This window comes from Haplochromis burtoni, unplaced genomic scaffold, assembly GCF_018398535.1.
Source record: "Haplochromis burtoni strain Fernald_Lab_line unplaced genomic scaffold, NCSU_Asbu1 Contig_105, whole genome shotgun sequence".
NCBI classification, from domain to species: Eukaryota; Metazoa; Chordata; class Actinopteri; order Cichliformes; family Cichlidae; genus Haplochromis; species Haplochromis burtoni.
This window is the reverse complement of record NW_024582466.1, coordinates 1,960,805-1,978,249: the sequence shown is the minus strand read 5'-3', so window position 1 is coordinate 1,978,249 and position 17,445 is coordinate 1,960,805. Positions and strand designations below refer to the sequence as shown.

Below are 17,445 nucleotides of genomic sequence, written 5' to 3'. Positions count from 1 at the left end.
GAGTCGAACTTCAGCACCTGAAAAAGAAACAGAGGATAAATGAACACGTCTGTGCAGCTGGATTTGTAGCAATGCTCGACGTGAAGATCTGAGCGAACGTACCTGTCCGCTCTCCACATGCAGGGCGAGGGCGACGTGATCCCAAACATAATACTCTGGCCAATTATCCAGCTCCCAGGCTTCCATCAGGTTGTCCTCAGGTCTGCAGTTCAGCTCATACCTGGGAGGAAGCAGCATCTGAATCAGCCCACAGAGGTTAAACTGCATCACTGCGCCTCACTGACGCTGCTCAGGTCAGCGCTGAAGTGTAAAGACACTCTGAGTGTCCTGAAGTCACGGCCTGGTTTTTGTTCAGCATCAGTGTTTGTCTCTCACTAACTCTGAACTACATCACAGTTTCAGTAAAGCTGGGCCCGTGTACTGTCTGTGGCACAGGAACTAGGTCCTCCTTTCACCATCATCTTCTCACCGTGAGTCTACATGTGTTAGTAAGTTTCATTAACGATAATAAAGTTATTTTACAAATCAGCTGATTCTGAATCTAGCAGCTGTTTTTTAAATGTGTTTAAACTCGGAGTGGCATGACATCGTATACAAACACTTGTGTTCAGTAAACCAGTTTGAGATGATCTGGCCTGTGTGACATGGCGTGTTACCCTGCTGGAAGCAGCCAATCAGAAGATGGCACAGTGTGGTCGTGTGAGGACGGTTGTCTGGGAAACTCCCAGCAGATGAGCAGCTCCTGAAACACCAACCGCCATGCCACACTCTGGGTCAGACCTTCCCCCTCCCATCCTGATGCTCAGCTTCGGTCGTTTTGATCACGTCTACATGTCTAGCTGCGCTGAGCTGCTGCTCAGATGTTTGAGAAGGTGTATCTAAGAAACTGGCCGTGAGTGTGTGGTTCGGTGGACTCCATGGAAATCTTTATGTGTTTCTTACCAGTGTGTCCCACACATGGCCTCTGGTCTCCAGATGAAGATGTTTTCTTCTCGTCTGTAAGCACAGACGGCGTTCGGGTCGTCATCGGGCAGCTCGGGGTACTCGGAGAAGCGCCCGTCATCGTGCGGGCTATGGACCAGCACGGCATACACCACTTCCTGTTTGTACAGGGAGGTCTTGAACACTCGCAAGACGGGCGGAGCACCGAAGCAAAACTGGAGACAAATAAACAGGTTTCAGTGGAGGGAACGCTGCACACCACGCAGAGATGTGACAAGTGCTCAACTTAGAGCTCTTTGTTGGTGTCAGACTGTTTCGTGAAAGGCTGGTCACAGACTTATAATCTTTGCAGCACTGGTTCCGCCCATGTGTTTGGTGCTTTGGGGTCAGGTACAAGGACCAGACTGAGAATGAGTGAAAAAGCAGCCAATGTCTAAATACAAACTCTGAAAGAGCGTCAGGAAATCTGTAGGACTCTTTAGATGTCACAATCAAGTCTGGCTGTTGGAAGAAAAATGTAAGGAAGACGTTTACTCACCTCTACACCGAGGTTATTACACGGTAATAAAACTACACCAAAAATTAGACCTTATATACAACAAACTGAAACTGATCGAAATGAAATTTAATGAACATGAAAAACTAAAGTAAAATAAATTTACAAAGGAAATGTTTTTGTTTTGTGATTTAATATTCTGGTAAAATCACAAACTGCCTGATCAGGTCAGATGGAAGTTTTTATGAGGCTTCTCCTTATATTTGAATATCTATGCAGATAAATTACATCTTCTCTGGTCTTTTCAATAAATACAATAATGAGTCATGAAGACTAAAACTGAGACCGAAACTAATAAAACTAAATGAAAACGAAACATTTTCAAACTATAAAAACTAAACTGAGACAAGCAAACTGAACTGGAGACTTCCTGAAACTGAAATGATTTAAAAACAAAAAAAGTCAAAACGAAATCAAATTTTAAAAACTGTAATAACTGAAATAATAATGATCTACACGTGGTCAGCAGAGTTTTGGCGGGCTGGAGGTGGTGGCTGAACTAAACACTTAAAAAATGTATTTATGAATAAATAAAATTCAGTTTGTAATGAGTGAGCAGGCGTCTCATCAGTGTCTGCTGTAATAAAACAGCATTATCAAAGGTTAGTAAGTGTTTCAAATTTAAACTGAAGGAGTCCGTACCTGCTCGCTGTAGGCCTCCAGCACCTCCTCCACCGTGAAGGTGAAGCGGTACGATCCATACCTGGACTTCTCACTGAAGGCTGGAGAGGAGGCGAACTTCCTCAGGAAGCTCTGCTGCCTCCGGGCCTGCTCCTCGGTCCGGTATGGGAAGGTCTTCTTCAGGAGCCTCCTCTCAGCTGACCGGATCTCCTCTGGTGCAACAGCCAGACTCCACCACACCAGGGACGGCTCTTCAGGGTCCTTGACGCCGCCGTGTGGATCCTTGAAGCCTCCATCCTTCGAGATCCAGCACAGTGACCCTCTCTCTGTGTCGTGTTTCACATGAGAGACGTGAAACTCCGGCCGGGGGTACGGAGGGATGTATTTTTTATTTTTGAACAGGTATTTTTTCCTTTTCGTATCCAGGTAGGAATGTCGAGCTTTCGATTTCAGCTCTTTCAGCTTTAAGTGTTCACCCCTTACAAAATATTCTCTATAGTCTCTGCGGTTTTTTCGCTTCTCCATGATTAGATGAAGGATGGTGGCGATCATAAAAACTGTAAGGACCACGCCCAGTAACTGAAGCTGGTTACCAAGAAATGAAAGTTAATTTTTACAGGTTTAAGGGGAAGTTCAAGAGTTTATCAAGCATTTCATCTTGCGAACAGACAAACAGACACTCATTTTAATTTTAATATACATTTTTCTTCTTTTTATGTTATATTTATTTATTTATTGTTAATTCATTTATTGTCACAAATCAACTCTAATTAGAATTCTGACATCAGGAACATGAGGTGAGGAATCTGTGTTCACCGACAGTCCGTGAAGGCATCGTGGACAGCGGCGGCCCCGCCGACGTCGCAGTCACATGACGAGGTGGACAGAAACAAACATGGCGCCGCGAAAGTAAGGAAAAGTGCTGGGTGAGTGTTTGTGAGCGGAGCGCTGGCCTTCAACCGCCGCCTCAGCCGCTCGGAGTGCCGGGCAGGAGCGGCAGGCCGACCCGCTCTCTAGCGTCACGCTTTAGTTGCGGGAAAACCGAAAAGCGCCAACTTTTAACGGCCTCTTTTCGCTGACTCGTGTGGTCAGCTTGTTTCCATATCAACCGCTGCCCTCGCGCCGTGTGAGCTAACGTTACGTCCGGTGTGCGATGTTTCAGGCCGCTCACGCGCCTCTGTTTGTCTTTGTGTTAACGCAGAGGGCAGTTTGTTCAGGCCCCACCGCAGGACAGATGAGAGGAGGGAGGCGAAGAGGAGGAGGAGACCCACCATCATCAGGTGAAGCAGGTAGTAGGCGTGGCCTGAGGGCTGTCATTCATTCTGCTGTTTGTTATTAAAGACGGAAACAAGCGGTTCGAAGGATTAAAGCTTCGTGTTTTGGGGGTGAACTGACCCTTTAAATAATCCCGCTGAGCAATCACAAACTTAAATTATTTAATCGTGACCATCAAAGCAAACTTCAGACTCGTATCACACATTCATGTTTGTTTTCTCAGCTGCTGTGCAAAAGTCTTGAGCCACCGCTCGTAATTATTTGGGATTTTACTCCATTGGGGACTTTTCTTTACATTTAAAATCAAAAAATGTGGAAAGAAAAAACAAAGTTTGGGGTATGGAAAGTATGTTTGAACCAGGAAGGTGATTCCCAAAGATCTATTAGCTGAAACTAGGTATATCTCAGCATGGTGTGCTGTGTGTTTTTAACAAAGAGGAGGAAGCTAGACGAGTGGAGGACAGAAGAAGCGAGAGGTGTTAACAGCAGGTGACAGTCATGTCCTTCAGAGAGAAGACCTGAGAGATCACTGAAGCCTCATCAGGAGTGGTCTCAGGGGAAGGATGGCTCTCAGGAAGCCATTCTTAAAGAAGGGAAACGGGTTTGCCTCATCACACCTGAACTGGATTTAACATTAATGGACACAGGTCTGGTAGAGCGACCAATCAAAATCATGGTCCGAATGTGTGGAGGAGGTCAGGAGGGAGCTGCAACAGCGAGTGTCTACAGCCGTCTGTAAAACATGGTGGAGGCCTTGTCGTGGTCTCTGCTGTCCTTCAATCAGTGTGTTGATCTCATCAAAACTGAATTATCAACTCTATGAAAGTGCGGTCAGATTTCCACACGCCATCTGGAAACATCTGACTGGCAGCAGCTTCGTTTTTCAGCATGAGGCTGATGCCAAACACACTGCCAGTGCAGGAGAAGCCTGAGGAACACCATCAGTCACAGATTGGTCTCGACAGAGCCCGGACCTCAACATCCCTGAAGCAGAGTGAGATCATTCTGATGGAGAACAGGACAAAAAACAGAAACATCCAAAGAAGAGCTTTGAATGTCCCTCAGGACACTTGGAGAATCATTTCTGAAGATTCCTCAGAGAGTTTGGACTGTGCTGGAGGATAAAGTGATCGGACCAATTATCGACTTCACCAATCCAATGATGATTGGAGCAGAAGACAGTGGTTGGGTGGATCCTAATGTTACGACTGTGGTGATATTTGAGATCAGAAACGACGTGTTAGTGAAACCCTGTTTGGAGCTCGGCAGCCACATGTTTTATTACGTGTTTATGGAAGCAGTGGATCTAAAGATGATTACTAATAACTTTAACTCAATGATTTTACGGCTGGTTGGTTTATTATTTAGAGTTTTGTGTGTCTGCTGGCTGCAGTTACTCAGGAACAGAGTAAGATGGCGCTGAGGAAGCAAAAGCTCATCGACGTGGCCTCTGAGAGCCAGAAGGAGGAGGACTCGCAGGAGGACGAAGCTGCAGACGAGCAGGTGAAGAAACGCGAGCGTCCTGAATGAACATGAGGTCGCTCTCGTGGAACCAGGATCAGTAAAGTCTGACTGATGATCTGGCAGCCGCATGAAAAACAACATCAGAACTGTTTGTCCTTTTTTGTCTCTTCAGGACGAGCTCTCGACGTCGCTGCTCGCCACGTCAATGGCGAGGGAGAAACAGCAGAGGGAGAGCAAATCCAAACCTAAAGGTGCAGAAGCATGGAGGTGGAATCAGGGCATTTCGGGAGGTTCAGGAACTGCTGAACCTGTTTCATTTTGAGGGTGTAAGCAGGACTTTGGTGATGAAGCTCTGTGTGTGTGTTTGCAGAGATGTCCGAGGAGGAGATGATGGACTTGGCTCTGCGCCTGAGCGAACAGGAAGCCAGCGCCACAGCACTCAGACGGCAGCAAGAGGAGGAGGAGGCCATGATGAGGGCCATCAAGGAGAGCGTGAGTACAGAGCTGGAGCAGGCGTGCACGCATCTGGGTTTTATTTCTGTCCTGTTTACCTGTCGGTCAGCAGCTGATGGCAGTTTGCACCAATCAGGGCCTCTCTGCAGAGCGCCGGCTCTTCTTCTCTAAGACGATGTTACAGATCTGCGTGAATCCTGACATTAGCATGGTTTACTTTTATGCGCTTCTGAGAGTTTCATTCATGTTCTTTAAAGTTAGCTAAAAGCTACAGAACAGCACAGATTACAATGCTAATCTTAGTAAATAAACAAATCAGAGCAAACAGACAAATGAATGCAGAGAAAGATGTTCCTGCTTTTCCTCTCACAGATGGTCGGCCAGACGCAGGCGTGCCGGACCCCCAAGAGTCCATCTCAGCCCACCGACGTTTCCCTCAGGCTCTGCTCCCGCCGCAAACTAGCGTACTCGAACGGGAAGACAACGCTCGCCATCGATCGAGGAGCCTCAGAGGACGGCTGCCTTCAAGGTAACACCGGCGTCCATCTGAGGTCAGACTTCACACCAGGAAATAAATATGAAAGGCACTGTTTCTTTGTTCCAGCAGGATCTGGAGACGGTGACAACGGGAGTTTAAAGAGGAAGAGGAAAGCAGGGAGTCCTCTGCCGGAGATGCCAGACTTGTCGCAGACTCAGGTCTACTCTCAGGCGTCTCCCTGCAGCTCCGAGTCTCTGCCGGCTCTCCCCGACTCGCCGCAGGTTCGTCGTCGTCTGCGATCTGTAGGGAAACGTGCGTCAGAAAAGTTGTTTAAAGATTCATCTCTTTGTTTCCTCCCAGAGCTCCGGCTCCACGCAGATCGAGGACTCACAGCTGCATCGGTCTCCCGTCTTTCCACTGACGGGCTGCCGTGCGGAGGTCCGCATCGGCCGGCTGAGCCAGGACTTGCTGGACACCTGCAGGAGCTCCGGGTTCGTGCTGTGCTCTCAGAATGGTTCGAACGCCACCCAAAAGTCCCCTCGTCCCGAGAGCCCGACGTTCCCTGACAGTGACGTCGCCTCATGTCCCAAAAGCCCCGCCCTGTCTGGACCAGATCCCGACAACAGCGACGAGATTGAGCCGAGCCCCGAGTGCGCTAAAAGCCCCGTGTTTGGCAGGAACGCTCAGCACGAGAGCTCGCCGAGCGCCCGCAGACCTCGAGACGCCGTGCACAGCCAAGACGGTGAAAACTCAGGATTCACGTTTTCTTCTCAGGACAGTTTAACCCCCTCCGTGAGACCCACGTCCCCCGTGTTCCCACGAAGCCCCGGCATTCCTCCATCAGAACGGTTAGCATTCCCAGAAAGTCCCAACAGAGGACAGGCCGAGCCGAGCCACGCCCACTCCGAGAGCCCCGTGTTCGGACTGCAGCAGCAGAGGTGCGAGAGTCCTCCAGCCAACAGGAAGGTGAGCTCAGAGGTCGCAGTGCTGCATGCAGGGTCAGAGCGCGCTTTCCCTCAGCTCGATACATTTACGTGGATTCTCTGAAAGCGTCACGATGAGACGCTCGATCGTGTGCCTCACTGGTCCACACTGGGCACTCAGTTATTTGATGTTTATGTGACTTTTCAGACTCTTTTCTCTATTTTCGTTGCTCTTTATTGCAGGACGGTCAGAGTCGATTGGACGGGCTGAAAGCGTCCGAGTCAGGTAGGAAGGTCGCTCGCTCTGCTTTCGGACTGTGTGGACTGTGTCTGTTTTTATTGACGGTGTTTTTATTCTGGATTTCCTCGATGCAGACGAGCTGAGCGGGCGGGCCAAAGCCCCGAACCCGGCCGAGAGTCAGCTGACCAGCGATATGACGCTAGTCTGGTCTGACGGGGACGAGGACGTCACGGTACACAGCTGATCATTTTACTACGAGAACACAGCTCAGCTCGTCCACACAGACTGCAGACGAAGACGGGCGATGTCTTCATCTCTGTCACATCATCTTAAAAATGTCGTTTTTTGCTTTTTTGTTTTTCCTGCAGCCGACCGGCTCTCCCAGCCCCGTCTTCCCAGAGGAGACGTCAGTTCATCAGGCGGAGAGCCCGCCGGCCTCCCTGAACCACGTGGCTGCTTCTTCAGGGGCGACTGGATCAAACTGCAGGTACGAAACCTCACGTGTCAGCTGTCAGGCTCACGAGACTCTGGTGAGTAAAAGATGAGGGGAGCAGGATGTTCACCTGTTTCTCTTTTTCAACCCTGAAATAACATTCACCTGTCTCACAGCCTGCGTTACACCCACCCTCAGTCACCTGAGGTGGTTCATGCTCGTCCCAGCGCCTCCTCCCTGTCGAGTTTATCCAGGCAGATCTGTGGGGTTTTGTGCACGTTACTTGGATCCAGCTGTAACGTTTGTGCACACACAGACAGGACAGTGAAGTCCTGCTGCCGAACGAATCATGCAAACCAGTTTCCGTCTTCTCTCTGTCTGTTTGCAGCCTGCGTCCTCAGAGCAGCTCCAACAGACAAGCTTCACCTGAAACTTCTCCCAAGTCCGGCACAGAGGAGCTGTGGCCTGATCGCAGCAGGACGCTCTCCTCTGTCAGCTCTGGAGAGTCCGCCGACTCCACCACGGTTCACTACTACTGGGGCGTTCCCTTCTGCCCGCGAGGCCTCGACCCAGACACGTACACGCAGGTGGTCACGCTACAGATTACGATCATTTATAACGGACTCGTTTACACGTTTACAGCACAAACCCCGTAAACTGTTAGAAGACAGTCATGGTTCTGACATCAGGACGAGGCTTCGCTGCTTTCTTTTACTTCATCCATGAAATTCTGCAAAAATAATTAGTGACTCTTTCAGTAATTAAATGTAGTTTTGGTCTTAGATGTGACAGAAGTCAACATGGCCGACGTTTCAAATGTGAAGTCAGCGTGTCTACAAATAATCCCTGAAATGTTTAGTTTTTTTTCTACTTGTGGAACTTTATGATGTCACAGAGGGGGGGGGGTATGGCTATTGTCAGTCAGAGAAGCCCCGCCACCTGCTGTTTACGAGGGACAGCCAATCAGAACAAAGTCATAAAAGGCAGAGACAGAGGGTGAACCGAGGGGCTGCAGAAGCCCCTGTTTAGGATAAAGAAGGATTATTTTGAGCTGTGAATCATGCAAAGCAGCTTTATAGAAGTCCAGGGATTGTTTCAAATTAATTTTATTGTGTAAAATAAATTTGTTTGTTTTTATTCTTAAAAATGTCAAAATCAAATCAAATCTGAGTCACTGTGAAATCGGTAACGTGATGCGTGTGTGACGGAGAATGTTGACCCGAGTATCATAAGCGTGTGTCCACTCGTCCTTCCTGTCGCCGCTCAGGTGATCGTGGCTCAGATGGAGGTTTACGAGAAGACTCTGAACCGGGCTCAGCGGCGTCTGCTGAGGAAGGCGGCGTGGGGCGAGGCCGTCCTGCCGCAAACGGAGGTACAAAAATGTCTCAGAAGATTATGTTTGTTTGCTTCTGTTCCAGGTGTTTGAACACTTGTGATGTTTTTAGGAATCGCCGTCGCACGAGTTGCCCGCTGGATCGCCTCAGTGTCACGCCGCTCGCAGGTAAAACTCTGCTCTCGGCCGTGAAGCGGCGTCTGCTTCGTGTTTGGAGGTTAAAGGAGATTTCCGTCTGATCTGACGAGGAACGTTCGATTTGTTCAAACTGGCTTTCAGACGAGGTCTCAGGCTGAGGAGCAAAACTCAGGATGAAGCTGCTGATACTCCGACAGCGGAGGAGAAGGAAGAGGAGCAAACGAAGACGGAAAACAAAGAGGAGGACGGGAAGAAGGATGGAGACGAAGAACCGATGGACGCTGAGGACTGTGAGGTTTGTCCAGGTAAGGATTTTGTCTCCGCTGTCCTCACGCCTGAGCCTGAGTTTAACGTTTTTCTTCAGACTTTCTGAATTTTCTGAGTTTATTTAAATAGAAGAAACTCATCAGATTGTCTCTAATCAGGAAGTTGAGACGCTGAGGTTGATGTGAGTGTAAAGGACCTGAATGCAGTGAGAGGAGTGAACAACGATGCTGTGATATGTTTGTGTGCTTTTATTATCTGTGTTTCCCAATAACGTTATTCTTCATGTGACCTCAGAGACGCAGCTGAGCGGCGACAGCAGTCAGGACGTGACGCTGGTGTGTGACGCAGAAGATCAGGTGAGTCTGCTCAGGTGTGCGGGAGAAACTCCCAGACAGGAAGTCAGGAGGTTAACTGCAGGTCCCAGCTGACTCCTCCTCCACCTGGGAGCAGCTGGCGGTCCTCGCTCTGCTCAGCCTCCAGTTCGTCGCGTGCTGCAGGACCTGCAGAGCAGACTGGGACCGCCGTCAGCGGCTCCTCTCCATCACGGTGGAGTTTGAGTCTGACAGGAAGGACTGCTTTCAACTGATTAGCAGCAACTAGACTTTCAAAATAAGAGTGTGGAGCTTGTCTGCTAGTAAATGGATGGTGTTAGAGAAGATACCTGCAGCACCGTCACAGTGACGATTTCATTGATGAACGTCGCCGTGTGTGTTCATCCTTTATATCTGAGCTCACGTGTTCTGATCTAACTGCGTTAAAGCTGATTGGCCGACTCTGACAGGAACTGGTCCTGAGTTTTCAGGGCAGCACGGTGCTGCAGTGGTTAGCACTGATGCCTCACGCTGTGGATGTTCTAGGTTCAAGTCCACAGGTCAGCACCACCTCTGTGAGTTTGCATGTTCTCTTCCTCAGAGACACGAGACCCTGAACTGTACAAGCAGCAGGTGGAGGTGCTGGGTGGGTTTGTGTGTGGCAGCAGTCAGTAAATAATGTGTTAAAGTGCTGAAATAATGTGAAAAGTTTGTCCGCAGCCTGCAGCTAAAACTCCGGAGATTCAGATGATCCTTCACGCTGATCCTCCCTCCAGGAGCGAGCCACAGGTGGAGGAGGTGGAGGCCGACGGTAATCAGACAGAAAAGCTTCATTTTCACCCTCCATGCTGCGTGTTTAAGAAGCTGAAGCTGTCATTTATCCTCAGCTCCAACAGGTGAACAGATGGAGGCGGACGTCCCCGTCAGGAGCAGCGAGGACGGCGCCGGTCAGCCTGCGAGCAGGGAGGAGGTGCAGGAGGACGGAGGGGATCCAGATGTGGAGGAGATAAAGGACCAAGCGCCGTCGCCCGGGCCGGAGCCGGCCGTCGTCCCCCGCAGCCCCGAGACCGCCGTCGACTGCCCGCTCTGCCAAGCGTCCTTCCCCGCGAGCAGGATCGAGATGCACGCCGCGTACTGCGACGGCGAGGTGGCAGTCGTTGAGGAGAGGAGGCCCAAGGTCGACTACATACAAGGTGAGTTGTTTTTTTTTTTTTAAATCCGCAGAGTTCATCAGGAACTTTAATCGTTCAAACGCAGCGAGCGGCTCGAAAAAGGAGAAACAAGAACAGCTCAGAGAAATCTGCGATGAAAGAAAACACAGAAGAAGAAAAACAACAAAGACGTCAAAGAACAAAATGATAAAACACTGCTGAAGGTTCATAGATCGGAAAGATGCTTTAACTGTCACACATGCACTGTAGATGACAGAGGATGGTTTATTTTGTCTTACAGCAGCCACAGAGTCACTCAGTAACATAAGTTACATAATAGGAAAAAAGAAGAAGGAATGAAGGAGTAATAGAAATGAAATAAATCATAGAATAAAGAAGCTTTTATATAATAGTGAAGTTCCACTGTTGTTCAGCAAGCTGCGATCATAAACCCGAGCTTCCATGATCGGGACGTTTGTTTTGGTTTGTCGTCATCTTTCGGACATATTCTGAAGCAAAACCTTTCCTCTGTGCTGCGTCTCGGATATCCGAGCCGATCGCGGCTCTGCTGGAAGCTGCACTGTGCAGTCACACTCGTCCTGTGTGATGGTTTTAAATGATGATTCATTCTGCGTCAGCCAAATATATAAAGAACACAGTGCTTCACGTTTTGAATGAAATCGGAGTTCAGGCTGTGTCAAACTCGGGCGTGGCGAGTGTGGCGAGTGTGGCGAGCGTGGCGAGTGTGGGCGTTAGATTATCGGAGTGATTCACAGGTAGAAAATCAGTTCTCTCAAGATTTTTTTTATTTCAAACCTTCACATTGAAGCTAGTTGGATGCTTTCCTGTATCAGTGTCCAATTTTAAACCTAACAGTGACAAAACGCTGCCACCCTCAGGCCAAACTGGGAATTACAACATGAGTCACCGGTGAGAGTCAGATGTGGCATTTTGTGGTTTGATTTGTGGTTTCAGTCGGAGCTTTGTTCTCCTCTTTAGTGTCACGGAAGACTCAGAGGAAGAGAACACATAGAGCGAACGCCGAAGACACAAATGACGGCGCTGACGTTAGCAGGTAGGTGTGTCTGCAGCGATGTCTACATTAGCTACAAGAGCTCTTTGTTTTCTGACTCGCTGCTTTCTTCTAAATTAATCCAACAGGAACCAGGAGAAGTGCTACATCTGTCAGAGAGCCGTGCCTCTGAAGGACTACAGCCGACACACCGAGCTCTGCATCCAGCGCCACGGATCCAAGACTGCAGCTGTAAGCCGGCGACGCTCTGAAACCACACACCTGTCTGCTTGTAGCTTAGACAGTCCACCAGTTTAGTCTGCAACAAACCGCGATCAGGCTTTTTTTCACTGTGTAAACTCAAATCTGTTTACAAAGAAAGAGCAGGCACATTTGAGCCGCTCGTTTCAGTGAAACTTTAGCTCGTTATCTTGGTTTGGTTTCGTTTTTTTGCTCTGGACCCACTTGTTTTTAAATTTCTATAGTAAGTCATGCAAAACCAAACATGCTACTGTGCAGAGCAGGGCGATATGGCCAAAAATATTTATCACGATATACATTTGAAAATTTGCGATATAAATGACGATATAATTGATGCGAGACAAAATACAACTCCACAACTTTACTAGCGCAAAAAACACCCATTTATTTTCACTTAAACAAGCAGCTGTTTTTTATATGCATTAAAGCTATATAAAAATGTAACAGTGCAAATGCAAATTCCTTGCTGAAAGTTTAACCAAAAGGCATTTCCAGTAGAAATGGGCTGACATATCCTGAGCATAACCATGTATAATATCCACTGAAGTTAAAAAGAGGTGCTTTGCAACATTAAACTGCAGTGTGCCAAATAAAAAGCCAAATATGTATTTTTCAGACCGTAAGGTGCACGAGATTATAAGACAACAAAGCAGTCAGATAAATCAAACTTTATTCAACTCATTCTTGCTTCCTCCACTTCTGTACCATTGATTCATTAATGCTGTGATTCTATCACAGCTGCTCTATTCCCATGTTGTTGCAGTATATTAATGACTAACCTCGTATTGTGGATGGATTATCTCAGTTGTTCTCCTGACTGAAGTTTGGTCCGTTTACAGCATCCTGCCATGCGATTGCATTTGTCTCTAACCATCAGGAACCCTCACGTTAACTTTTATGAGTGGAAAAAAGTTAGCGTTCATCCTCCAGCTTCACTGTTTATGTATGCTAACATAGCTGTGTCGCTAGCGATCACGTAGCACATCATTATATACCAGCTAGCCCAACTTCAGTAACCCTACAAACGTCACTGCTGTTTAGTTTCCTGTCTTCATTTATGTTGGAAGTGATAGCAGAGCTGTACGTTTGAATTTTTTCAGAAATCTCTCAGTCAGAACATGCTATATCATGCTTAGGTAACTAGCGAAACTAGCGAGCTAACTTCCGCTAGCTTCCTGCTAACTTCTAACTCCGTTAAATGTAATAATTTTGTTTTCATGGATGCCTGGAAGTTAAACTTCATAGTTACACCTGGTAAAGCAGCAATGCTGATCGTTTTATTAAAGATGAAAGAATTTAGACAGTTTTTAACTCTCAGTGATGCTGCAGTGTTCGTTTGACTTTGGGACCTGAAGCTGAGAGTTTAGGACCCAGATTACTCCCAGATTTACGAGCACCTGCACGAGAAATGCTAACTTCCTGGTTTGAGACCGGATGTGGGGTTGTAATTTCCGGTAGCTTTACTTTGCGGTCAATCGCTACTGCGAAGATATCCTCCAAAATCATGTCCAAAACTCGAAAACGGAAAGATCGCGTTAAGTTACAAAGAGCAGAAGGTGGGAACACTCACCGCTGTTGTGTCATAAAAAATCTAATGATCAATTTTGACGTTTAAAGCGTTTAGATCGATCAGTTGTTTACATCACTCAACACAAGCAGAACTGCATCACTGCAGCAGAAGACACATCGTCCACATGCAGAAGCACATCTCTGTATAGTGACTGGTCTTCATGATTTAAACAGGCAAATGTTCAGCATTCAAACTACAGGTGAAGAATAGTCAAACCAGATGTTTCCCGTTATGTCGAGATCAGCTCAGTCAAGTACACACCTACACAGCATGTTAACAAACCGTGAAAAAAGCCACACAAAAATGAATGATTGCTGGTAACGGTTTCTATACATTAGTATTACGAAGGGTATGTTGTGACTTACCTTCAAAATTACAGCGGTCCCTCGCTATAACGCGGTTCACCTTTCACCTCGCTGTTTCCAGATTTTTTTAGTGCAAGTTTGCTTTTTTTTTTACGTCACATTGTGTCCTGCGTCCTGATCGCTGCAGACGATCTCCTCCTCGTCTCTCCTGTACAGTACAGAATCGCTGCATCGATGCTAGCAGTGTGACTCTGAAGTGCAGCGCTGTATGTCCACGATGTCCACGAAACGTTTTGCACCGTCAAAAAATAAAATTGGCTACTTGATTTCACCTCTCGCTGGTTATTTGTAGAACATAACACCCGCGATAAACAAGGGACCGCTGAGAAATATAACATTTGAATCCTTTTTCTCTTTTGCTCTGAGGCGGGGGAAAATATCGACAAGTCGATGAACATCATTTACAGATATATTGGGTAAATGCCCAAGACATCTATAGAAATGTAAATCGCCGCTTGATTCATTCATTTGCTTAACTTGTTTTGGACCGTAAACCGGGCGCGAATAGGACACCGGAAACAAAGCTCCCCACAGGAGTTTCCGCACCGGACGTAGCATATGCTAACGTGCACATAGTCAATAACAACGGCCGCTTGCATGTTCTACAAAAAAAAAAAAGTTCTTTGGTGGGTATGTGACAGACAAACACCACCACTGAAGTGGGACCATCTTTACAAACCAATTCTGGATCATCCGTTTCACTCAACGATCCACTTTCTCCCTTCTCATTCTCCGTTACCACCGTGCTTTTTCGGCCATGTGCGCATAAAAACAAAGGCACAGCGCATGCGCGTTTTACCCATATTCTATCGTGATATTTCATTTTCTTATCGTTGCCTAACATTGTACCGATATTACCGTGAACGGTATAATATAGCCCAGCCCTACTACTGTGTTGTAGTGTGAGCAGTGAGGTCTTTATCAGCACTACAACATGTAAAACATGAAAATACAGGACCAATTGGACCCTCTGGCAGCCCTGCTCTGGACCCCGGGCCTTATGTTTGACACCCCCCTTTGCCAGATGGCTTTGGCGGTGTAGATCCACAGGTGACAGTCTGACAGGAAGCAGGATGTTCGTAGCATTTTTCCAGGAGAAACATCAAGGAAAATGTGTAACAGCAGCAAGCTTTTATTTTGAAATCAGACACCTGTTGATCCTAAATTACAGCAGGCTTTTGTTTTGTTATTCCTAAACTTAGTTTTTATTGTTTTTTGGTTATAAGCAGAGCAGACGGAGCAGGAGACAACAGACAGGGACATCGTAGCTCAGGTGACGAAGAAGAGAAGCTGCTTGGAAAGCTGAAGAGTTTCATTCAAAGTGCCGACTGTTTGTGTTAAAAGAGTAAAAGTTCAGTAAAGAAACTTAAAGATGTTTAAAAGTTGTTGTTTTCTGATCTTGCAGAGGGGAAATCTGCTGCTGGCTCTGGATCAGACGGAGAGCAGAGACTCGGGTACGTCATCGTTGTTGCTCTTTGTTTTTCTTCCTCTGAAACACAAAAATCTGAATGACAAAAAAAAGCAAAGGCTGTATATAAAAGATGGATGTAGCCCCATTACGGTGGTTTGTCATTTGATGTCGTTGTTTTTTTAGGGGGGTTTCCTGAAGGCAGAATTTGCCAGATTCAGATGAGAGCGCGGAGTGCTAAGCTATCGGCTAATGCTAGCTAGCTTTGTTAGCATGCTGTATGATTGACTGCATGGTTGTATCACAGATACCTGCTAATAGTTGCTGAATAACAAATTTGAAATCACCATGTTTGTAGCACAGAGTCATTGGACGATCTGAGGCAGCCATGTTTTTACAGCCACGCCCCCAATAAAGCAGCCTGCAGGAACGTTGCTGAATTTACTGTTCAATACGTAAAGTAAAGGGTTTTTTTTTATTCTGAGCAGTGATAAAGAAATCTTCTCATTTATCGATTTATCGTGTGATGCTGCTGATGTGATGTCAGAGAGCCCGAGGCTCCGTGTGAGCGTTTGATTCAGTGGAAACGAGCTGACAAAGAAAAGACTGTCGGATCATTAGCTGTATGTATTATTGTTATTATTATGAGTTTATTTAGGTGATTTTCTTTAACTTACACAGAATAAAACAATGATGATAAAAAAACAAAGAAAAGTAAAATAGAGTAAACACTGATGAGACGTTCCTGTGAGCTCAAAGCTTCCAGCAGAGAGGTCTGTTTGAGACGGCTGCAGTTCCTCACGCTGACCACCAGAGGGCGTCTGACGCTCATATCTGTTTTTGCTTCCTCGTTTTTCTTTATGACAGCACTGTCAGCAGGTCAAAGGTCACACAAGTGACATGTAAAGGAGCATGCTCAAAAATAAAAACCTCCGCCTGTGGACTCCTGATGGGAGAAAAATGCCAGAGGCCCGACTGCTCTCTGCAGATCACAGGAGCTAAATGAAAACCCAAAAGTCTGAGTCACAGTTAAACATCTTCAGCGACAACTCGCCGTGACCTTCGTGCAGAGCGGAGCGTCTCGCTGTCAGACTTTGTCTTTTGTTTCCGTTCTCACTGGAGTTTGTTTTTCCGAGGCGAGGCCCGCGCCGGCCTTGGCCTTGTTGCAGTGTAGTCTAACGAGCTTAAAGGGAGGAAAACACGAGGAATGCGTCTCAGATGTTTACGATAAACGTGTCCAAAGCTAAACGCTCAGCGCTCAGGCTTCAGACTGGGATGGAGTCAACTTATAATCTCTTTATTTAACTTATTCACCAAACTGAGCCGCGCTTCACTGAGCAGTGATGAGCTGCTCGTCACGTTTCAGCAGCAGGACTCAGTTACAGCCCTCGTGTTTCACAGGCGTCCTAAATCAAACAGTCTGGCCTCCCGAAGGTTCACCGTGAAGAACTTTCTCACAGATTTGAACCCTGAGATGAAGTTACTGAGTGGAGACTTTGATAGTTCTGGTATAAAGTCTTCTGTTATGATGATTATTGAGACTCTGATGTGACTGATTATAGATGAAGCTCCAGGTTTTGTTCTTCTGTTATTAACGTTCCCGTTTCTAAAAGTCAGGGACACGGGGTCGGGATGTTTCTAGAAACGGGGAAAGCTGTTGTCCTGCTGATGTGATGTCACCGCTGAATCAGGGTTCATAAGGTCACGTTTTCCTGCCTCGCTGTGTTTCTGCAGATGCTGGCCCGTCTGGATCCAAAGTCCTGCCCGGGTAAGGCGCCTTTAAAACAGCTCTGGGTTTGAAGTCCAGCTGTAAAGACACCTGAAGTCTTCCCTGTTTGTTCAAGTTTTAGACGCCTGAAATCTTCTCTGTCTTCATTCTTTCAGTGATGTCATCGATCTGCGGGATGATGATGATGACGAGGAGGAAGTGTCAGCATTCAGGGTCAGTAACTCTCCCATCAGGTCCTTCACACCCATCTCAGAAGCCGCCGACTGCCTTATCGACTTCAAGAAACAGCAGCGAGCCAAGAAGCCGTACCAAAGACGCCGATGAGGGCGGAGCCTTAACTGGAGCCCACAGCGGGCTGAAGGACATTTCTGCAGATCGAACTTTTGAGTGCTGAAAGTGCGTCGGGCTGACGCTGAAGATGTCTCAGTCTACCTCCTCATGAACATTTCCTTTATGTTACTGTAGCTTCGCTCAAACATGAAATGAAATTAAATGTTGGATTTTCTGCCTTTGA

General features: G+C 47.1%; 2 protein-coding genes across 2 annotated transcripts; one reads left to right on the top strand and one right to left on the bottom strand.

Annotated features, from left to right (window-relative positions):
- On the bottom strand, positions 1 to 2,914 carry LOC106633290 (the record flags this gene model as incomplete). The annotated part of the gene is given in 4 exon segments (XM_014335356.2): positions 1 to 17; positions 103 to 220; positions 943 to 1,157; positions 2,141 to 2,914. Coding segments are annotated over 4 exon segments (881 nt in total), but the record flags the coding sequence as incomplete, so codon positions are not given.
- Positions 2,915 to 2,921: 7 nt separating this feature from the next.
- On the top strand, positions 2,922 to 17,445 carry uimc1 (ubiquitin interaction motif containing 1). Its single transcript, XM_042223210.1, has 23 exons — positions 2,922 to 3,028; positions 3,321 to 3,408; positions 4,788 to 4,897; positions 5,031 to 5,109; positions 5,229 to 5,350; positions 5,684 to 5,840; positions 5,916 to 6,070; positions 6,150 to 6,755; positions 6,956 to 6,998; positions 7,088 to 7,185; positions 7,322 to 7,440; positions 7,775 to 7,973; positions 8,654 to 8,758; positions 8,832 to 8,887; positions 8,999 to 9,162; positions 9,419 to 9,480; positions 10,156 to 10,246; positions 10,323 to 10,628; positions 11,586 to 11,661; positions 11,748 to 11,850; positions 15,200 to 15,248; positions 16,937 to 16,970; positions 17,087 to 17,445. The coding sequence occupies exons 2-23, from the start codon at positions 3,354 to 3,356 to the stop codon at positions 17,253 to 17,255; spliced, it is 2,958 nt and encodes a 985-aa protein (XP_042079144.1). The 5' UTR covers positions 2,922 to 3,028; positions 3,321 to 3,353; the 3' UTR covers positions 17,256 to 17,445.